Source organism: Pristiophorus japonicus, chromosome 17, assembly GCF_044704955.1.
Source record: "Pristiophorus japonicus isolate sPriJap1 chromosome 17, sPriJap1.hap1, whole genome shotgun sequence".
NCBI lineage: Eukaryota > Metazoa > Chordata > Chondrichthyes > Pristiophoridae > Pristiophorus > Pristiophorus japonicus.
In genome coordinates, this window is record NC_091993.1 from 10,218,270 (window position 1) to 10,242,847 (window position 24,578).

At 37.4% G+C, this 24,578-nt stretch overlaps 1 protein-coding gene across 11 annotated transcripts in view; it reads right to left on the reverse strand.

The window, feature by feature from the left end:
• Positions 1-4,930: 4,930 nt before the first annotated feature.
• Positions 4,931-24,578, reverse strand: part of LOC139227533 (zinc finger protein 280D-like) — a 110,298-nt gene continuing 90,650 nt past the window's right edge. For 8 of the 11 annotated variants that reach the window (XM_070858342.1, XM_070858346.1, XM_070858337.1 and 5 more), the window contains 8 exons: positions 22,508-22,764; positions 21,612-21,752; positions 20,430-20,492; positions 18,883-19,004; positions 17,046-17,073; positions 9,937-9,985; positions 8,824-8,885; positions 4,931-8,647 (listed from right to left, as the gene is read on the reverse strand). In XM_070858342.1, coding sequence (XP_070714443.1) covers positions 7,906-8,647; positions 8,824-8,885; positions 9,937-9,985; positions 17,046-17,073; positions 18,883-19,004; positions 20,430-20,492; positions 21,612-21,752; positions 22,508-22,764 — 1,464 coding nt within the window. In that variant the 3' untranslated portion in view covers positions 4,931-7,905. The remainder of the gene's footprint in view (positions 8,648-8,823; positions 8,886-9,936; positions 9,986-17,045; positions 17,074-18,882; positions 19,005-20,429; positions 20,493-21,611; positions 21,753-22,507; positions 22,765-24,578) is intronic. The other 3 variants (XM_070858343.1, XM_070858344.1, XM_070858347.1) reach the window with 3 other exon arrangements.

Below are 24,578 nucleotides of genomic sequence, written 5' to 3' on the forward strand. Positions count from 1 at the left end.
GGGCTTGAATTTTCCCCAGAAGTCTCAAGGTAATGCTCCAAGTCAATGCCCTAAGAGTAATAATATAATGGTGGGGTTTTGGCTGGAAATGTACCTGGATGCTTACCAGTGCTTTGTGAAGTTGGTTACATGGTAGTAGCTGGTTAAACTACTGAGTACCCCTGTGCACATTGGAGGTCACTGGACTCTGAAGTTAGGTACATGGAATGTATTTCTGCAGGGAGCAAATGTGTACTCCGTATCAGGCAAACAGAGCCTCTACATGTGTAGATTGATCAGCAGCTTGGTTGGAGACTCAAACATGAATGGGTGTCCATGTGTATCGCCTGGCTAATCAAATTGAAAACAATGGTTAAGCCAGCATTGCTACTGTATTCACAAAGTATGTTTGTGTGCTAATTAATGATCGATCCACTACAACCAATGTTCCCTCTAATTTTTTTTTTGTGCGCGGTCCCTCTAAATTTGCTGCGTGGTATCTTTTCCAGCGGCAACAGTTGGTGAGAAGCCTTGGTGGGACCTTATGACCGATGTGCGACCGGTCGTGCACCTTAGGTGGAATATTGCCTGCAACTGAATTGTAGCACAGAGGTTTCGTTTACAGATCTCTAATTACTTCGACATATTCGTTGTTCAAGGAAACGTTGATGTACAAGTCAATTTTTCTATGCAGTGAGTAGTTATGATCTGGAATTCTTGAAAGGGTGGTGGAAGCAGATTCAATAACTTTCAAAAGGGAATTTGTGAAATACTTAAAAAGGGATGCATTTGCAGGGCTATGGGGAAAGGGCAGGGGAGTGGAACCAATTGGGTTGCTCTTTCAAGGAGCCGGCACAGGCACGATGGGTCAAATGGCCTCCTCAAGTACTGTATCATTCTCTGCCTTACGAAGCAGAATAATATTGCACTATTAAGGTATGAATGAACTGAACTGGATTTCAAGGAAAACTGCTGTGGGTGAATGAAGAGCTGTGGATTTTTATTACTCTGTCTTTGTCTTGAGCAGTATACACTTTATATACTACAGCCCTACACTCGACATATATGTACTCTATTTGGGAGCATAAATAACAAAATATGAAGTATTTAGTTGAAAATATTTAATAGCATTCCATTGCATGCATGTAGGGGTCAGAAAACACATTCGGGGGATTAAAACTGTCTCAGTAAATGCAATGAACAAGACGGAGTAGAGGAGTATATCACATGTACAATAGTGATTTATTTATGGTGGATTAGCTCTGGAACAGTCAAAATGGACTCCCAAGAAAGTGCAACACATGAACCCACATAGATGATCTCAGCCTTATGAACGGCTCTACTTCATTCAGGACAATGTTTTATACCAGGTATAATAGTTTAATCTTTGTTAAATCAACAATTTCTGGAAGATTACATCTACTATAATTGTGTCACCCAATTTGATCACTTTGTGTTTAAGCTATGTCAAACATCCTTTAAGGATTAAAATATTGGTTGAATGCGATTGAAGTTAAAAGAATAAACATAGCTGATGAGTATTTTGTAAAGCACAATGCTGTCTGTGTCCCTAGAATCATGGTTATATACAATTTATGGAATTCAACTGGTCAGATTTGAATAGTAAGATCAAATTGACATCTGAAGATTACGCTTGATTATTGGTACGGAAGGTTGGGAACTCCGGGGGATATTAGATATTAGAGTGTATTTAAAAACACAATTAAATTTGTAAAACTGGTCAACTGCATCCATATATGACAGGACTTTGTTTCTGGAAAAAATAAACCTGTTACTGATTTATTTTTCAGTATACCACTAAATCCCATCATATTTTCTCCATGGATAACATGAGTACCAAGGGAGGATTGTGGAATTAATTACACAGTTCTTCATCAATCTTCTGCAAATCCCTCCCTCAGTAATACACTTGATTTGAGAGATTTTTCTAAAGAAATACATTTTAAGCAATATAAAAGGTGAAAACAGTGAAGTCAAGAGAACTAAAACACAAACAGATAAACGTCCTAAGTTTGGAGTAGTAAACATTGTGGCAGAGCATTTTCAATGCAAATTCTAAGCTATAACCATGACTAGAAGCTTGAGGAGTACATGCTCAAACTTTTACAACTTGAATTGGGAAGGAGACCCAGAGCATCCACAATAGGGCCAGCAAGTACGTTAAAGAAACAATTTCAATGTCAGCTGGAGTAGCAACCTGCATTGAACAGCCATCAGACTAAGCAAGGAAGCATGAGAAAGCAGTGATAATTTAGGCTACACTGAAAACCCCACCAGAAAATAATAGGCCAACCTTCCTTTCCAAGATCCTTGAATTTGTTCCGCCTCCCAGATCTGTGCCCATCATTCTTAGATGTTGATTCCCTCTAATCTGATTTCTGCCCCATCCAGAGTACTGAAGTGGTCCTAACCAAAGTCACAAAAGATATTCTGCGAGATGATGGTACATTATCTCTTACTGCCCACTCTGCAGCCTTCTAGTTGATCACAGCATCCTTCACCAATGCTTCTCCTCCATTGTCTAGCTCTGTGTTAATGCCCTTACTTGGTTTCACTCACACCTACCCAATGCAGCCAGAGCATCTCTGCTAATGGTACTTCTTCCCACGGTCACCTCTGAATTCCCCCAAGGATCTTGCCCTCCTCTACATTCTGTCACTTAGCAATATCATCTGCAGACATGGGGTCAGCTTTCACATGCAAGCTCTAACCCTCCACTGACTCTGTTGACAGACTGCTTTGTCTGACATCCAATCTTAGATGGGCTGTAATTTCCTCTTTTGGCAGACTGAAGCCATTTTCAGCTCCCGGCACAAACCCTGTACCCTCAGCCCCAATCATTCTCCTCTCTAGCAGTTTCAGGCTGAACTGGACTTCATGCAACCTTAGTGGTCGGTTCAACCCCAAGATGAATTTGTGACCCATACCCTTGCCATCACTTCTACCTCCATCTTTACCTCAGCCAACCTGTGCTGCAACCTCATTTATGTCTGTCACCTCCAGACTCAATTATTCCAATGACCCCTTTGGCCAGCCTTCCATCCTTTGTAAACTTCAGCTTATCTAAAGCTCTGCTGCCCAAATCCTAACTTGCATTAAGACCCGCTGGCCCATCACCCCATGTCTTCATTGACCTACATTGGCTCCCAGTCCCCCAGCAGATCAAATTTAAAATTCACATCCTTGTTTTTAAATCCCTCCATGGCTTTGCCTTTTCCTATCTCTGTAACATCCTCCAGCCGCCCCCCACTCCACTCCCACAAACTCACTCTTCCTCTGACTTCTGTGCATCCCCTTCTCCTCATCATTGTCCACTCTGGAATTCCTCAATAAGCCCCTCTGCCACCATATCCTCCTTAAGATCCATTTCTTTGACCAAGTTGTTGGTCTTCCCTCCTAATCATTCCTTCTTTGGTTCATTTTCTGATTTTCCTTACAGCTCTGTGAAACACCTGGATTGCTCTTCTTTGTTAAAGGTGCTCCATACATGTAAAGTATTTCATTCATTACAAGATATTAACTCATCCAGGTGGATGACTATTCAACAGTGAAAATAAAGTTCATGAAATTTTAAATGGGACCTATGATTGCTGGAAAAACAATAAACTGCTCAGTCTCTCAGAACTTCAATACATAAGGTTGTCACTGGTAATAGTAAAAGCTCCCTTCAGCACAAATTAGAGATACCATGTGATAGTTCTGTCCATTTTCTGTTCAGACTGTCAAATTGGGCAGTTTTGTGCTGTAATTTAATCACAAATATCATCGATACTTATCCTCAATAAGGGGGCAGCTGAATGGTTCAGACTTTTGGGTGTGCAAATACACTAGTTTGCACCTACAATTTCTGATCTCCACTGAATTATCCAGTTGAGGTGAAGCGAGGAGTTTCTCAATACAGGAATTGAAAAAGGTGGGAGTCAACCTGGGCTGCTTTTGCACAGCTATTGGGAGCCATATACAGAAGGGATCGACTGATATCCACCTTCACATGAAGCCCCATAATATCAGAGAAGGTACTGATTACTCATAGTTGCAACAATCAACAACATTTCAATTTGTGCACATTTTTATGTCTCCACTAAAGTGTATCAGTCAGCACTCATATCCTGAGCATTCCACAAGCACAAAGCAAGTAAATGACTCTCGATACATACAAGTTCCTCTAAATTCTGACAAAACTGCACGGTTCATTTCAACATTAGTTCACATGACTGTAGTCCAGAAGGAGGCCATTTGGCCCATCGAGTCTACGAGACACTTTCGAAGAGCAATGAGCCAACCAGCTGATCCAAAAAACATATTGGCCTTCTACTAATATTGGTAATCACGAAACACATTACCACGATGGTAGGAAAATACAGAACAAACTTAAGTACAATACTCTGTCTCATTTATACCAAGCTTAATTATAAATAGAACTCAACAGCTTCAAAAAACAATAACCCTAAATACAATCATGATGTTGTGTCACAGGACTGCCCAAATGTCCCAGTGAATAAGTGGATCGCATGGTGTGGCAATGAATCACACAGACCAGGAAGGTCTCGGATTCAGTAAGTGATCACTGCTCACATTCTGATTTGGGGTGTTACAATTTGCTTCAGTGTTTCTATACTTTATGGGGTGGGTAAGAGGAGAAAATAAAATCGGCCAGGGCTCGTGCCTCTGATTATTATCCAGTGACACCTGCTGGGAAGTGGTTATGTGGAGATGTCTCATTAGGGTAGGATTAGGCTTTGTCGAAATGCCCCCCCCCCACAGTCAAGTACCTTGTCAAAATTCAGGTGCACACTTGAAGAATAGTAATTTGGGTGAGGTATTGGAGTGCTGCCAGCACCCATGATTTACTGCCTTCAGGACAACAGTACAGGAGATTACAGAGAGGTAAAATACATACATACACAAAAAAGTACACAGTTACAAGTCATTAGATGCATTTTCTTTATTTGAGCTTGCAGGCACTGGCATTAAAGTTACATTTAACTTCTACAAGAAGAAAAGTATACAAACCATTATTTCCACTCCTCCCTGTGTACAGTAACTTTACTCTGAATAGAAATCAATTCAGTTCCAGAACTAAAAGTGGCAACGGCAGCAATGGAAACATATTTCCTCTTCCAAGTTAACCAGCATTAAATACAGTCACACTGAAAGTTATAAGGAAAAGCCTTTGCACTGTGCACTACCAATGTTATTACTTTTATATATTTCACAGAGGTCTAAACTGTTTTGACAACTATAGCTTAGTCCAATAATGTAAATCTGCCTAATCTGTCCATTTGCCAACATTTGCAAGCGCAGGCATCTATAACATTTATTCAGTTGCACATTGCTTTGTATACCCAACATTCATGAATAGATCATGAACTCAAGTGCAAGTATCCTGGAGTGGAACAAGTAAATTTACACTTCAGAGGTATAACAGCAATAAAAAGATCATCGTATCTCCAACATACAAATATGGAGATTATTCTTAAAGTAAAATACTAACAAATCCTAAATTAATCCTTTTAAAACACATAACAAAAGTATTTACAATCCTGCTATAAATTAACTGTGTAAAGGAAATTATATTAGATGAGCCTGCATTTCAACTCTCATTTCCCCTACAAGGTAGACTGCATATGCAAAACCACAAGGACCTGGAGGACAACGACAGTCAAACAAATCTTGAGTGGTGTCCACATGGAGTAAAACACAGCTGAGTACTCCGATGCCTCAGCCAATAGGTTATACGGGTATACATTTTTTCAAAAGAAAAAAATGTAACATTTTGAAGGAGCCTGGCACAAACGGCATGGTAACATTTGCCCTTGATTGCATTTACCAATTTGAAAATGTGTAATTATGTGTTCACCACAAATCTGTAGCATCAACTACATCAGTTTTTACACCATCAGTGACTGATCTCTAATTTTGAATTGGGGTGGTATTGGTAAGCATAGACTTCAAAACTAAAAGCACAATTAAATGAGTCTATAGAACTGGGCATGACAGTTTACCATATACCGTTGGTATCAAAACTTATTAAGCATATACTTGAAAGAGGTTTATTCTTGTAACTACAATTGTAACTGATAGTTAAAAGGAAGAACTGTAAGCAGCTGTCTGACTGTGAAGCAAGATACCAATTATATATTCCAGCAGTTAGGGGCTCAAATCCCAAAGCTGCTTTAAACTTAAACTAGCCAGGTTAGAATTTTTTTTAGGGAAGGAAAGGGGAGAGCCACAACCAACCAATATCATCAGCAAGGACACGTCCAGGTACACAACTGCGGAAAGGCATTGATGGCAGTTCAAGGGGAAGCCTGCAAGATGGAAATCACTGTGCTCCCAATGGAAGGAGAATGTATGGAGGCAAATGGCATGGGAGATATGTTAGAAAGTTTGCAGAAAAAGTCAAACAAAAGTATATCACATTTATGGATTACTACTTTAGATACAAAACCACTCAAATAAGGCATCCAGAATACTATGACAGTTATACAATAGTCATTTTAGGTGGGTTCTCAAATGCATATTAACGAAAGAAAATATGGAAGATTCCATCTTAATCAAAGAACGTAAATAAGAAATGTTCACATTTTATTAACTATATTTCTCAGAAGTGGAAAGTGCAACTGTTCAATTTGTGTTTATTACAATACATTTTTAGTAAATGATTTATATATTGCTTTGTGGCTTAGAATCTGCAGGTCTTTTTTAAGAAAAACAGTTCTATACAATGAGATATTAAAAATTCTGTTTATTGACAGATGGACAAAGAATATTTTCAGGGGTGTCTAATTTTTTTTGAGAACTAAGAAGATTTAGATGGGTAATTTAAAAATTATCCCATATGAAAATATGAAACAGCAAAATTGGTAAATTATATTCATCAAATTTTGATGCATGCTATTTTATATTCCTTTACTCAACTAGTCTCTAGCAAAATGCACTCAGCAGAAATAAACAGCCATCAGCATCAGGGTGCTCTCACATCCACATCACTTCCAAATTCTGGTAACTATGATGCACCTTCTGGTACTCATAACTAAAATAAAACAACCTTTATAACAAAGTAAAATTAGACACATCTAAAGACTCAAGTCTAAAGTTTTGATACTTAAATAGGGTTTTGTTGTTTTCTGCACAAACTGTTTGTACATCAAAGCAAGCCACTGTCAGTCACTAGCAAAGTACATGTCTGAAGCTATTTACCAAATATGTAGCAAAAAATATTCAGTATAATTTTAAGCAGCTTTATTCTTCCTCATACACAGTTAGCTTGGCACTATAAAGTACTGCAGTCGTTTTAAAAACAATTCATTTTTATGTATTCTGCAGCCCTTGCCTTTTATGTCTACCTCTGTAAGCAGAATGAACTGCTGAACCACAAAACATACATGCCAATACAAAGAAAGCATTACTTAACACAACATATCCTATTATCTACAATAAAAGGAAAGGATGAACTGCACTTTGGTTTACCATGTAACCCATCCTAAATGCTCTATCTCTACTGCAAAGACTATTAAAATAATAAGCACTGGGTTACAGCAACAGCAGGATTATGTCTTCTTGTACATGACTGAAGTCAGATTTTTCTGCACAGCTGCACACTGACATAATCACACATATTTTGTAATGATTCCACTTTCACTGAAAGTTTACTTAGGTAAGCTAAGAGCCTGGCAAGATTGCACCTATACAAAGGTGCTTAATTTTATACAGAATTCTACAGAATTGTAAGTCTTTTCTATTCACATGCTATTTTTTTTTGACAAAGACAGGAATGTGAACGCTAGTCGGAACAGGATAAGAATATCAAAGCCTTTAACAGTACAAGTGTTTGTGTGCTTGGTGTGTATGTGTCTGTATGAGTAAAGTCCAATAAGATAATCAAATGCCCCACACAAAACTTCAGCTCTTCTCACTTTCTTCTAGATGTTCTGAGCTCATGAGTATTGCACCAGAGCTGGTCTCTTTAGTATTTTCCTCTATGTACTCAGAAGCAGTTGTTCCCTTTTTCTTAGTGGAGGTAACCACACTCCCTTTCTGTAGAATCTCAGTAGCTTCATGCTCTAAAACCTCAGAAGGAGTGAGTGGCTCCAATTGGATACTGCCCTGCTCACTCACATCAGAACCAACAGCCTCTGGTTCATCTTTACTCCTAAAAAACTGTTCAAAAGAAACATCTTCTTTGGGATCCTTATCCTGTTCTACATTTGCATCATCCCCCTTGTCTTGAGTACATTTTTCTTCATCCAATCCCTCGTCCTCTGTCTGTTTACATTTCTGCATGGTATCCTCAAGGGTCTCGCAATCTTTTGTTTCATTACAAGCAGCATTTTCCTCAAATTCATCGTGTATTATTTCTGCATCATTATCAGCTGAATTGAAACCTTGTTCCTGAGCAGTGTTTGGAGTCACAGGTTCTCTGTCTGAGGAATCATCCTGTACTGTCTCTCCAGTGTCGCCTTCCTTCTCTGTAGTCAGTTCAGGCGGTAGACCATCTGTTGTTTTCAAAGTACTTTCTATACTTTCATTGGAGCTTATTTTGTCTTGATGATCCTTTAATTTGTCACAATTTGGTGAAGGCACATCTTCCACAGATGGCCACTCAACTTCAGCTTTTAACAGCTGATCAGTCTTCTCCAGGCTTCTGTTAAAGAGAAAACAAAACTGACATTCCATATTTTCCAATAGTACAACCAGGAAGCTTGTTTTCTAGTTATATATTTTCCTTTTCAATTTAGAATATTGTAAAATGATGGATTTTCAAAATGTAAATTATCCATTGACAGACATTCTGTAATTAAAAAAGAAAATCTTAATTACCCATCAGAAGATAAATCAATTTCCAAACTTTCTGCATCAGGTAAGATGGAAGATGTTTTCTCCTTAAAGATAGAATAGAAAAGGAGATGTTTAAGAACTTTAAACAAAAGAATAGACCGCAATACGTTTCTGCCTATAATTTTGATAAAAGTACCAATTACTTCTGAAAATTCAAAGTCATTTTTTATCGAACAAAAATTGAATTATTCAATAATTTGAATTAAACAATGTGAAGAATATAGCAAAGGAGAAAATTTATACCAAAAAAATGAATCATCGGGTAATCCAAATTAACCAACTAAATAGTATAATCGCAGCACAGAAGTCACAAAGATTTATTGTATATTATTAACTTAGTTTCCAAAAGACCCATCACTCTGACAATCGGTTGCTTAAACAGTGTGACTCTGCAACATGGAACAGAACTCTAATATTACAGGAACGAAGGTACACAAATGCCAGCTCTTGATTTATTACTAATCCTAAGATACAAAATAAACATCTTAAATAATGTTTAAAAATACTCTGCTCAGCTGATCTTTCTCGTCTCTTATACATCGCTTTAATTTTACTTTGCCCACAATCTCTATCCAATGTAACCACTTTAGCTATTTTCTTCCTTCTGCTCGTTCCATCTACTTTGGAGATGGAGCAAATTCTAAAAAATATGTCTTTTTAGGTTAATTTTCCAGCCAGTCAGAAGCGCCACGTCATACAATTGACGTGGTTGAATCGCAGACATGATTTTACACACCAAAGGTTGGTTCAATTATGTCAAAACAGGAAGGGGCTCTGTGGAGAATGAGCTCATTTATCAGTGGATCCACTGTCTGACAGCACCCAGAAAAATTAATCCACCCAGGATGCTGTAAGATTAGAAGTCAGTTATACATTTAAGGAACAGGCAAATCCACTGAATCACTGCAATTTTTCAATGCTCTGCAAGTTAATAATTGCATTTAATCCTCTGAAGAACCCTTATATTGGATTTTCTTACCAATAATGGTGAAATCAGCTATAATATAGCCACTTACAATATATTTGGCACGAGTAAAATTCTGCATATACAGTTCTGATCATACATACTAATGGCTACAAAATGATTGAAATTACCTCAGATTTCTCCATTTCATCAGCTGTTGAAATATCCTCACTTCCCCTGCTGGGTGAAAAAAAAACTGTTAGCTCTGAAATTCTTTAAAGTGATGTGGCTGGAAAAACTGTACAGGAAACTGATAGTTTAAAGAAAGGCATCCATGACAGTGACAAGCATGTTGTAAGATAGATAATTCTAATGGTATATACTAGAATATTAAAGGCACCGTGGGCCGTCATGTTTTTTTGTCGGCCGACTCCATTATGGGTGCTGGGCAGCTTTGGGATTTGAGCCCCTAGCTGCTATCTCGAAACTAGATACTGGTGAGTCTTCAGTATGCATGGGTTATTTTGTACATCTTAAAGATTATAAATATAATACATTTGAATACTGTAACGTTAATATTCTGAGCCATTCAAGCCTCACACTCTACCTCAATTCTGCTGTCAAATAAACAACAAATCGACCAATGTACCATTGTTAGAGAAGCAATACTTTCAATAAATATCCAATAAAAACAAATGTTTATGGTTGCCTAATTTTTGCCTCAACTTAAAACATACAGGAGCAGAGTAATTATTTAAGTTAATTTTTATAACACTACTGTCAAACAGCTGCATTGCATTATAGCTTGTCAAGCCATTTAAAAGGCTCTCTGAAATCCTATGAATGTCAGATCAAAATAGTCAGCTTACAAATCTTTGTACCATAGCCTTTCAGTAATTCAATTTAATGAAGCAAACTCTTAAGGGAAATCTCTTTGACAATGTCCTGAAATTATCTTGTGCTTTTCTAAAAAATGTTCTCATCTTTGCTCCTGAAGTCATTGACCCATGCTGGGAATATGGATTTATGTGCACAGGTCCTTGCCTGGGTGGCCACATGAGCATAGATGGTGAGTTTTTGCAGCCTATTTGACCACAGTTGAGACACGAGTGCAAGATCTCTCAAAATAGGGCATAGCTAGTGTTTCAACTGAGCTATAATACTGCAGTGTGCCACCCCAATGTTATGAAAGTACTATCTCCTTGCAGTGCTCTCCTCCGGTCAGTGGTTGTGTTGCTCTCCTCCCTTCCAAATCCCAATGTTTTCCTAGCCAGTCGGCTTGAAAATCAACGTTTAAAAAAAAATGTTTGCTTCACTGTCATGAAGTCCCACATGCCTTTGCACCAGGCACTGATTCAATACTGCAGCATAGATATTGGCATCTGGGATACAAAGAGCACTCCTCAGTTCAGAATGTATAGTATAGAAGTACTCAGTTGAGCAGCATTGCTGAAGTAACTGCTAAATTTAACAGTTTTTAAAAAATTAGTGTTGGTGGAACACTGCTGGATGTGGCCAACTTCAATCATCTTTTATTTATGACAATGGGAGACGGAGTAAGGTTCTTGCTTTTATTTGAAAGCACCCCGACAGCTTTCCTGTTGCACCCTATGGGTTTTCCAGGCTTCATTTTGGAATTCAGGAGGCTTGAGAACCACGTTTTCCTGCCTCCTGCTGCTGCTTATTTCTTGGACCAAATTTAGTTCTGCAAGAAGGAATTCCTGCTCTTGTTGTAGATCAAGAATTTCTTCTTACACTGAATTTTGATCTCAGAACCAGGCAGCCAAGTCACATAGGAGATGCAACCAAGAACAGAATTAAGAAATGCATCAAGGAAGTAGTTCTTCTGTGATTTGGATGAGAGAACAGGAGAGAAAGTATATTTTTAAACGAGAGAGCGAGAGAGGAGGCAGTTCAAGAGAGAACATATCTGTGTGAGCCAGAGGTGGGGTGGTGGAGAGGTCTGTGAACTAAGAGGGAGGATTGAAAGAAAAGAGTATCTCTGAAAAGGGGTGGGTGCTGTTTCAGGATGAGAATGCCTCTGTGAACTGGGAAGAAGGAGTTACAATGTCGTTGAATAAGATAGAGTGCCTCTGTGAAGTAGACAGGAGGAAAAGTGTTCAGGTTATATTTTAAGGAAGTACTGTTCCAGTTGCATTATTAAATATATGCTGGAACCCAAATGTCGCTTATTTTTCCTATAATTTTTAATATTAAAAATGTATCAATCATGAAGTAAAGTGGTGTTTAAAATTAATCAGATTAAATAGTAAATTTCAAAATTTTCCAAGTGAGCAGGTCTCTAGAAATGCAGCATCAACATACATGGGGATGCACTGAAGCAGCTTTTGGAAGGAGCATGTACAATTCTAAATTTGCTGCCGACAGCCCTGGTTAGGCCAGTTGATCTGGTGAGTCTGTCAATATTTGTAGGGACTTCCTGTGAGTGTTGTCAAAACGAACACAAAGTTTGAAAGAAAAAAAATCCGAGATGGATTTATTTTAAACTAATAATTAGTTAGAGAGCATCACACCAGAATGGTTTGGCCCACTTCCATCAGTTGTCTGAAGTATTATTTACTCCCATAAAAGTCCACCAACTTCTCTCATTATTTCTCAGAAAATCAATCTAAAACACTTTCTCAACTTCCACATTCTGTTTAAAAGGCAAGTTGCTTCCTCCTCACTATTTAGTGAATCAACATTTTACCAAATTGGGAGTCAGAAATGTATCATTTAGAAGTGTTTCAAAGTCTCTTCCATCTGTACTGCTCCACAAAGCAAGACACTATCAACTGAACAAAAGCAAAAAAAATAAAATTAAACCAGTAATACAGAATCTGTTCATGTGGCTCTGAAATTTAAAAAATGATAACTACTGAAATCTAGTTGATAATATCCCTAGCCTTAACATATTTTGCAATGCAATTTATGTGCAACACTCTTAATATAATGTCTTATTATAGGGAGAACACAAAAACATCAACTTACATTTCTGTTTTAAGATTCAGTTATTGCTTACTGGTTTAACTATTTGGTGTTTCTATAATATACACAACATTAACAGTCACCGCTGTTTCTATTAATGTCTAAGATGATTTGCAAAACAAACTTACTCATAAACATTGTCTGAGATTGTTGAAAGCATCAAGCATAAAATGTAACTAAATTTGTAAGCATTACTGCAAAAATCTATTTTTCCATTTAGATATTTTCACTGTTTCAAATCGCTGATCATTGTTATGCTAATACAGAGTCTATAGGCAAATAATTCACTATAACTATACATCTGAGACAAATATATTAAAATTATAATGTAGCTAATGGTTACAGGTTCTAATGATTGCAATGAAAACAACAGATTTCTTGCATATTGATTCAACATAAATATTACACATTAATTTTATGTAACAAATGGATCAACACTGGCTTCAACAGTAATGCATTCTATGAAACTGTGTTTTTATATATATAAGGAAATAGCTGGTGATTGCATCTTTTTAGCAAAGGCTGCACTAGTGTTAATTTTTATCCACTGAAGAAGAGCACTTACGCAGTATGAAACCTAGTTATTAATCATTTATTACATGATTCATGACCCTGTGAGCTGAAATTTTGACTCTTTTCTGCCACTACATGTTACATTAAGCATAATAAACAGATACATTGATTTTATCTATGAGAAGAGTACTTGGGTAATGCCCATTCAAACATGATGTATAGATCACTAATTTAGTAACAAATTGGTTTTCCAGTAGGGTGTCTAGTCTAAGAAAAATAGTTCTAACTAACCCAACCTCTCCAATTTTTTTAAGCCATCTCTATGGATGAATAATAAAGTTAACTTTCATTAATGATTTCACAACATTTACAGCAAACAGCAGTCCTATTGGTACTACTTCACAATCCATTCCCATTAGCTACTTTAAAATGGCCTGATTTATGACACAAAGCTGTATAATAAAATTTAAAAATTATCCAAACCACATCTGTTGTTATAAATGCTGCTTTATTATCAGGTAGATTATCATATCCTATAGGTAATTAGCAGTACAAATCATTAATATCAGCAAAATAATGAGGGAAAAACAAAATCAAAACACAATAAATAATACTTTCGAGCCATTTTCAGGTCAGGGAATTAGAATCCCCAAACGTACTTAATCATGAGCATAGCCTTCCTAAACGTTAAATACCAAGACAGAATGAAATAGCCATGTATATTACTGCTCATCACAGCCTCACCATTATTAATCATTATGGCCCAAATTACAAATTTTTAATACGAATATATTTCAATAAAGGTTTCTATTAGTCCATTTAAAATCTAAATCATTGTACATTGTTCAGCTTAGATTATGTAACATTTGCAACTTGCTTTCTTTGCAAAACTGGAGCATTAAAATTGGCACTTAGTTAGTGTGATTGACTCACGGATGAAATATTATCATTCTATGCAGCTTTTTCATTATAGTCAGAGCTTGAAAATTATGGCTTGTGCTGTTCACTTACATTTTTGCACAAAGACCTAATTGAAGCCCATTGCACAGCAAATTAAAGGGTCAATGTGCATTGAAACAAAGGGTTATCTAAGACCATCCCAAGCATTTGCCTTTCTAATTTCTTCTCTTTTTAACTAGATAAATGCAAGTTGTTGTTGTTAAAGCTAGGATCGTGGCTCTATTACCTGAACTTAGTATTAGGTCACATTTGAATATACTGCTGTAATATTTAGTCACAATTCTATAAATTTAAGATAGCTAATAAGATAGCTAATAAACAACTGGCGAGGCTATAGTGGCCCATAATTTTTAGTTTCAGTCTGTCAGCAAGATGTTCATCAAGATGCAGATTAAAAATCCTCTGGAGAGAAGCATCAAAAGTGCCTCAAACTCTCATGTGACAATAGATTGATTATCAGCTGATCTTACAGCCAATGAAGGTCCTACTGGTGTAACAGCTTAATCAACGTGCACAATAACTGTTGTCTCCATAAATTCTCCTTCCTTTAGACCTTTTTCTAAAATAAAAACCACATCAGGTAGTATTGTAAAAATAAACCACTAAAGTGCAACAACTATACCACTCTTCAACCTAACTGGACAACACATCCATGATTTTGTTACAAATGTTATCAGGTTGGCTCCTCTCAAGGACTGATGTGATACTTTCTAACGACTGACACGGTTTCCAGAAATTTAGCTAAGAATGTAGATGCTGTGAAACAATTATAACTTAAATATTTACAAAGTGGATGCCTGTATTTAACAATGCGTCAAATGGCTAGTTGTGCAATATCAGAGCTGTCAACATCAGCCAAATCCTAAACGTGAGATTTTCAGTTGCAAGCTGTATACCCGAGGAGATGTATCATGGCAAAACAGTAACTGTGAGTAAAAGGTGCAATTTTACCTATTATTAGGCTGCAAGGGACAACCAAATAGTATTAATATATTCTTTTTTTAATCATTTATCCTTCTTTCCCCATCTTTTAATCATTCCTTCTCTTTCCCTCTTCATAGCCTGTGGGTGTTTCCCCTGCAGCTACGGAGCTGGGTCTATCCCAGTATTCACAGTGGAAGTTCATACAATATACCCTTCCTTCCAAATACAGGAATTTTCACAACCATTATAGATGCAGGAATAGTCCAGTGTCACTCAGATTGTGTCCACTCAGAGAAAGCAGGAAAGGTGTGAGGAATTACTGGCAGTCCTTACAGAGGGAGAATATGAATCTGGGAGAGTTGGTATATTTGTGCAATAGTGGTATCCAGCAGAGGAATGGAACAAAATCTGCTTAAACGGAGAGTTTATTCCAACTGAAAGATACTCAGACCACAGCAGTACGAAGAGACAATCTCGTCACTAGCATTTTTCTAACTTTTTAGAAAAATCCATGTAGACTCATCTATATCAAATAACAAATTACAACTGCAGTTTAGCAACATGAAATTAAACACAACAATTAAAACTTGGCAAGTATTTATAACCAAGAAGAATATTTTTGCACTTTTTACAAAGTGCCCAACTGGGAAAATACTTTTATTGTGAATAATGTTGACTCTCAAATACATGGGGCTTAGAACATATGGTACAACTTTAATTTTCCTGCAAATGTTGAAGTCCCCACCGCTCCCTCAAACTTTACACTGCATAACTATAACTATTTCTACAGTGGATCTGAAAAGAAATGAACTGTGTGTTGTCAGTTGATATTAACTCTTCATGCTCAGGTACTTCGAGTTTGCCGCCCATATGTTGGCCCATCGCATGGGTATGCTCTGGGTACAAATTGATACCTGAAAGTGGGCGGGACATGGGGCGGGACAGTGGTCCGGGAAGGGAAAGGGGAATTGATTCACTAGCTCAAAGATACCTTTGGAGATTGATTTACAATTATATAAAAACTACACAGGGGAATAGTTTATAAAGAAAAAGGAAAGCATCTCTCAACACACTTAAATGCTTACTCGAATCATTCCTGAAATTCCTTAAACCTTTCATGATTTATAAAACAATGTAATAATCTGATCAAATTAGACTGTACCATATAATAAATGCTAAAAATGTATTTACATTACATATATACCACTGGTTTGTAATCCAGTGAATTAATGCTACAAAAGATTTCCATATAGAAAAAGGAAGCCCTGTTGCTTCCGATCAGAAAGTTTCATGAATTTTGCTTACTAATACATATTCCACGAGTCAAGCTTGTGAATGCTAGATATGCAACTGTGAAAGATAAATATGCAAAACAAACTGTCAAACAACACTGATCTATGAGGCAAATATTTGGTGTATGCAAAATATAATTACTCTATATAATGAGTCATATGGGGAGGTAATCCACGTCACATTTATACACTACACTCCGAGCAGCCAGTTATAGAGTACTTGCAGACAGGTCTCCAGCTAAGCTTTCGAAGCTGGATAATTTTGTTCAACATGGGGGAAGAGGAAGTATTTAATTCTGATAACTAGGCAATCGGTTACAAATGTAATGAAAAGGCAGCACAACTGTATAAAAAATATACCTACAAACCACAACAGTACAAAAAGGAATAATGGTTCCAATTCATTAGAAAAATGGGGAGGAACGATCACAGGAAATTATACAGAAGGATTTCAGTTGCATATATACTTCACAAAATTCTTTAGAACCCATGAGTGATCAATAGCTACTCAACAGGGATAAAGGAAGGAGACATCCCAACTATTTAATATGCAACTAAATAGTGAAAATATCTTCAAAATTATTTGAGGTTTTCAAAGAATGTTGAAGAAAAAGCATACTTACTTGAACATATTCTCAATAGTACAGGAAGCTATAAGCAAAAGAATCAGAATTATAAAAAGAGTATTCCTTTAGATCCCGTGAAGAACTATCAGCAAGTGGACTTAGATATAAGACAATTACTGAACAAGGCTGGTCAAGTTCACATTCATCATCAACCCTAATATGGTAATCGATTCTCTCTCAATGTGTTTTTTTTAGCTTTCTAGATAGACGCTACTTTTAAATGTACCATGTGTCCTATCTTTCCTGGTCTTACATATATTTTCAGTCTCTATTTGTGCCCTACCCTACTTTGCTTTCTCCCGCTCCATCTGAAACTGTATTCACAATCAGCTTGTTTACCCTAGCTATCCTGGAGGGCACAACTGGGAGAAATTGCAAGTTTAAAAAAAATTAAGATAAAATAAAATAAATACTATTTGCTTGGAGTTCCATGATGGGCTAATTAATAAATACACTACATGCCATGATACTGAACCATACAAACAAGAAATGTCCCAGGTCTCTGCTGAGGTAGCTGATTTCAGCCAGCGTGATTCACTGTCCCCAGGACAGGAAGAGGGAAAAAAGCCAGGATTCTAGCTCATTAATATCCAGTGATCCTTGTGACAACTGTGTGAGTGGATGTTGGTGATTGAGCTGAAACGCAATGCACCTCACGGTTAAAAAGCTTGCTGACACTCACTGTCCAGTTTGCGTGTCAAGTACAGTCACTTAAATGGGATAACCGTGGGCTGCTGGAGGACCGTACACCAGCACAAATTATTGTATTTTTGAGAGGACTGGAGAAAACTGGAAAAGGAAGTATGATTATGCAACTGTTGGTGTGATCAGTACAAAGTAATGCAAGGGTGTCATCCAAGAACTGAATATCAAAATGTTCCTTGTGACATTTTTTAAAAATTAAAAATTATATAGTCCCGCTTGGGAATACCTAATTAATTGAATCGGTTTTTATTCTATAAATAGAATATCAGCTATTTCACTGAGGATCGTAGAGAAAGATTTTATTTCAGCTGCGAAAAATAATAGAATCGCAGGTGCCACTGCAAGAATTCTGCACAGAACACGTCACAACAAAAGATAAATATAAATATGACAAACGTGTGATGTCAAGTAGCAGGCAAATCACTTTCAACAGACATACTTTTCCAAAAAGGAAAATACATTTGCAGCAAACAGATTTACAGTCACTATCACTTTAAAATGAGTTACAAACAACATTAACTTTAATATACTTCTGCATATTAATCTGTTAAAAGCAAAGGCTGATGACATAATGTGGACATTGGCTTCCGAGAGTTACTACCTTAATATCGTGAAAGCACTAAACTAACATGCATGGTTGAAGCTGAAGTAACATTGGGTTAATGATTTTCTCTGATGTGAATTTAGCTCCCTCATATTATCTGGGTTGGTAACTCATTCAAGACAGTGAGGTAGATTTGGTCTTTGTGCATTAATATAAAACGGCTGATAGCGCATCAGCAGCCCATTTTACACCTCTCCCTATGCGATTTTTATTTCCATTCAAGTCAATGGAAATAAACATCGAGAGAGATGTAAAACAGGCTGCCGATTCACTATCACCCGTTTTACATTATCGCACAAAGACAAAATCTACTCCAGTATGTCAGGCAATTATTATTTAAACAAATTACAGATTTTTAAAAAAGAAAGCAAATTGAACAGAAAGGCCTAACCAAAAAGTGCCGAAGATAACTCTAAAAGCATTTGGTTCTGGGAAAACAGGTACTGATGATAAAAACAGCTCTTCAAACAAAGAAAAAAATTATAGGCAATTTGTCTTCATTTGTTCATAGCTTTTTCCACTTACCACTGGACTTTGAAACAATACGACAGCCATGGAACTTGTTTCGATCAAGATGCTTTGCCATATCATCTGAGTCAGTAACATCAGCTTCAAATGGACAGCTAGCACACACCAGTTTGATACCTCTGCAACAACATAAAGTACTGTTGTTTACTCTGTGAAAACAAGTTTTAAATTCTGTGACAGGTATCACTCATTAGCGCACAACATTTAGCAGTTGGGATTGTCTGGGACATTCGCTTTTGTACAGCCTCTTAACAGCATAGACTAGCTGACAGAATGTATAATTTCAATCGGACAGTTTGAGTTTGCAACTGGGCATTTGTTAGCATGTAGCAACCCTGGGTAGTACCTAATTTAGCAACCCTGGGTTTGTCTTGCACTTGTCAGATTCTAGATGTGAATCAAGTTCTCAGCTTTTGTTTTAATTCTATTAAGGTGGCATGACAAGAGGATGAAGCCAGAGAGAATTACAGTAAGGGTAGATTTCACAAATTTGAATCTAGTAGTGGATGGAAATACAAAAAGACTCAAGAGAAATCAAACTGGGTGCCATTGAACAGTTCAGATTTTTAGTGCACTACATGACCATTAACTCAGCATTAAATAACTGCACATAAGAGATAGAGTTCCAAGCAACAACACAGCTTGCCAAGAGAATTCCACGGATACAAGTGAACTGAAACTCACCACTAATACTCTGCAAACGTTTTGGACTGATTTTGAATGCTGAGCAATAAGTAGCAGTAGCTTGTGCTTGTGCTTGTTGCGTAAACATGGAAGTGTGTCTTGTGCTAAAAGCTCTTTGTGCTGCTGTAGGTAGAATTTTGTGAATAACTGACAGGTCACCTTTCTTGGATGCTGGGGCGAGTGGGGCCTGGTGGGGAGGGACTACCCTTATACTCTGCAGGGCTTTAGACTGTACCGAGTCCAGAAGCACAAGATATATTTTTGCAAAAATCTGCCAAACAAGATTGCAATATTCCATAACGGAGTGGAAACAAGCTTAGTGGTACACTGAAGCAGTCACTGACAAATGGGAGTGAAATTAATTGAAGACTTCCCCATCTCTGCTAACAACTTTAGCTATCTTTGCCACTTGTTTGTTTCTGCATAAAACAGAAGCAATTACTAAATCAATGAGCTGTGTTTTTAACTGAAGAAATGTTGTGATCCTTACACAGTAGAAGTCAGTGGACAACATCACAATCAATCTTTCTTGACAGCTACTGATTTGGTCTTCTCTGTGCAAGTTAACACAGCATTTGTCCATTCACTATCCCATTTTGCTTGTATTTAGCTGCATTAATTCAGTTACTGTTTTTCTTTCAGATGGGGTGATAGCCAGTTTTTATGCAGAGGCAACATCACTTTTATCGTCATCCATCAGCTCAGTGAACTAATAGGATCACCCTGAGGATTAGCCTTTGCACAAGCTTTATTCATCAGAAGCAAACTACCAGTCTTTTAAGTGCGGCAAATGGTGGGTTAATACAAGTAACATTTTCTCAGTGATATATTTAGGCTTAAAGTTGTACTGTATTTCCTACCTCAATTTGTTTGAATATTCCCTGAACATCCAAAATTTCATTTTGCTTGGGACAGTATGAAAGCTGCAAAACACAATGGATATTAAAAGACAGCAATAATATGTGTACACTTCCAGATGGCAATCCATTGCTTAGATTTTTTTCCAATTGTACATTAGTGAAATTATTAAAATATATTTTAAATAAAGTAAATGTTACACAATTACATAGTAACAATTTTTAATATAAATATATATATGAACACAGAATTTAACATATTATATATAGGAAATTTTCAGTTTGTCAACAGCTGACTCCTAATATAGGTAAGAATCTTTTTGTTTGTTTTTGATTTTATTTTTAGTGTAGAAAATGGGAGAAAGTCAGCAGGAAAAATTGGACCCCAAAAAACTGAAGCAGTTAGTAAAAACAATCTACACGGGACATGAAAGGTACAATCAAGCTAAATAACACACAATTATTAGCGAAGTTCACGAACACCACTTGTATGTGGCCAGACTTTCATTTAACCCCAACATAATATTTTTTTTAAATTAAAAGTAAAATTGAAGAACCTATATTCATTGCTGTGGCTCTGGCTACTTACCTGCCACTATGATGAGATTGTAAAAATTGTTGGAAATTATGCACAGAAGAACAGTTGCGATCTTGCGTTTAGTAAACAATGTCTTGGTGTGTGACCTGAGTTAGACTTTGATTGATGACCTCAATCTGCAGAGGGCTATCAATGTGATAACTGTGTCAGTGCACTATCTTTGTTCCATATCCAACCAGGAATGAAAGGCTGACATTTGCTGCAGTATACAGCATATCGTCCTCACATCACTACTTAAAGAAGATCCAGATCCACTTAAAAAGTCTAAATTGCACAGCCTTCATTCCTTTTCCTGCCAAATACTAAGTCCAGAGATGCATATGCATCAAATCCATGATATGAGCACAAAAACATACAACACGTATGCTCACAAGCTGCAATGTATACATGTCTTGGACCTGATTTCTGATAAGAAAATAATGGGGAAGAAGGAAGGTTAGAAAATTTGGGAGGATTTTTTTTAACCAATTCACATTTAATTATTAGTGGAAATCAATAAAAACACATTTAATGATCCCGAAAGGCCAAGGAGAACATAGCACTCAGTTTGGAGTAGAATTTTACTGAACAAAAAACATTCATCCTACCTCATCATGTGGGCCGCATAAGATTTGCTGCAGCTACTTCTGAATCGACAAAGAGAACAACGGACATAAGTGCTGAAGTGACTGGCAAATTCCTTAATTTCTGTGTCACATTCAATACATTTGTGAAGACCACATCCGGTCCTGCAAGTAACAGAGAAAAATCATAGTTCGAGCTGGGATTTCAAAAGTACAAGTTCAATGTAACTATCCTGCCTTTTCCACAATACTCCTTATGTACTGACACTTGTGTGGCAACAGCTTCCCCAGGAATCCACTTTAGAAAAAGGCATTGGATTATTTAAGAAATTAATTATATATACGCAATGGATTTTTTAATGATTCAGAACAAGACAGGTCTCTAAACGGTCACAGTGCCATTATTTGGATGACTTGTTAAGTCAAGGCTTGACTTGCCTAGTCAGGTGTTTTGGATGGATGTTAAATATCCTCTTGCACTATTTGAAGAGCAGGGAGGTTGACTGGTGTTCTGGCCAATAATCTGCCCCTCAACCACCACCCAACATAGTCATTCTTCTCATTTTTGTTTGCGGCATCTTACTGTGTGAAAAATAGCTGCCACGTTTTCCTACATAACTTTTATATCTCCTTAAAGTAATTCACAGTGTGTATTTGAGTCACGACATGAAAATGTGGTATATAAATGCAAGTCTTTCTTTCTCAATACAAAATTTCACTGAAATATTGAAATAGAGATCAAATGGTTTAGGAAGTGAACTCATTCAGGAGTCACAATTTTCAATAAAATCTGCATGATAAATACTAGCTGACACAATCTAGCTATGCAGTTATTCTTTTAGCTTTACACATACTTCTTCATGTCTTTTTATTTACACACTGGAATTAAGATGCTGTGCAAATAACTTGGCATAATTTACCTGAAAGACTGCAGCACAATGTTAAAAGATTTGGTTATTTTTTTGTTGGCTGGACTTTCTTTCTTTTCCTGTTGCTTAAAGTACGGAGCTGGCAGCGACCTTCCTTCAGTATTAACTTGGTTTATAGTTGATGAGTACAATTTACTGTTTACTGTTACTGATGATGAGCACTGGAGTGTAGTACTAGTTGCAGTATTAATTGAGGGCATGGAAGATGATCCCACCTGATAAGGTGTCATGGAAGCTCGAATAGTAACCTGTTAGATTAAACGAGACTTCAATTAGAAGATTGCAGGATTCAAGTTCACAAACTGCCATGATTTTAGCCTGATTACTAGTCCAGTAACATTACTGCACCCGTTGTTTTATCAAGAAGGCTATGTAACGTGTAATGTTTATTCTGCTGCCAATGTAGATCTGTGTGTAACTGGCCTCTCCCTATATGGCCACATGGTCTAATAGATACCTCCTCTGATCAGTTAGAGGCCAATTACTGTCCGGCATACCCAGAGGTCAATTAAAGTGCAATTGGTTCTCTGCTAATTGGTGGCTGCTTGCAAGTCCACCACAAGGTCAAAAACCAGCAAGACTGGTTTCCTCTTTTAAAAAGATTATTTTGCATCTGTAATAAAATGTGAAGCGACATAAATCATTATATGCAAGACTGTCACTTACAAGATATACTTTTAAGTAACACAGTGGCATTACATCGGCTTTTATTACAAAATCCTGCAAAAGACACCATTTAACATATTTCAAATACTGTGAGGGTGGTAGCACACAAGGACTCAAAAGGTTTTTTTTAAACACATCTGCAGCCAAAAAAGTGTATGACCAGCTAACAAGGTTTTGTAAATGGCATTGCAACCAGCTGTCAGGTGTGCACAGCAGCTGCCTGAAGTTCATTCTCCTTTCAATCCTCTCTTTCTTCTTCCATGTTGGGTAAACATCCAGTGTCCACCTGAAACTTCTCCACAGTGGAATTGCTGAAAATGATAACTCAATGTGTGGGGGGGAATTAGGGATTGAATCTATATCCCACCACTCTGGAATGCTACACATGAAAGGGTACATTACAAAAAAATAAAAAAGTAACCTGCAACTGACCAAAGGACCTTTGCAGTTTCACTTTCGCTAAACTATATTATCCAGATTTTTCCATTTCAATGAAATTGTTCTTGTGGAAGATGTCTACTACTCCATGGCATTATAAAAATTGACCAAAAGCACCATCTTGTACCAATCGTTCCCAGCAGCATTTGAATTGATGCAGAGGATGACAGACTCAATACTAATGGTGAAAATATCATGCTAGGGAGAACAAAAAAAGATGCTCTGCAAACATTTTTAAAACTCAAGCCCAATTGTCGATAAGGACAAACACAATACATTAGCATAGGTTCAGCATTCCCAGATTTTAGCTGCACTCATAGGGTACATGGATAAGAAAATTAGGGCAACAGTGCTGTAGCTGTACCTCCTACCCATGTTTCCTTTTTGGAGGGTAGAAGAGGGTGAAAACAATTTATCTTCCCACTTTAAACTCAAATATTTTTGCAATTAAATAAAAGAACAGGTACACATATGATGCACATTAAATATGCTTGCTATGTCATGTCATGTCATAGGCAGTCCCTCGGAATCGAGGAGGACTTGCTTCCACTCCCTAAGTGAGTTCTTTGATGGCTGAACAGTCCGATACGGGAGCCACAAACCCTGTTACAGGTGGGACAGACATTCGTCGGGGGAAGGGGTCGGTAGGGCTGGTTTGCCGCGCGCTCCTTCCGCTGCCCGCAATTGGCCTCTTCATGCTCCTTGCGTCGAGCCTCAAAGAGCTCAACGACCTCCCGGATGGACTTTCTCCACCTCGGGCGGTCTGCGGCCAGGGTCTCCCAGGTGTCATGGTGATGTCGCACTTTACCAGGGAGGCTTTGAGGGTGTCCTTATAACGTTTCCACTGTCCCCCTTTGGTTCGTTTACCATGAAGGAGCTCCGCATAAAGCATTTGCTGAGGGAGTCTCGTATTTGGCATGCGTACTATGCGGTCTGCCCAGCGAAGCTGATCGAGTGT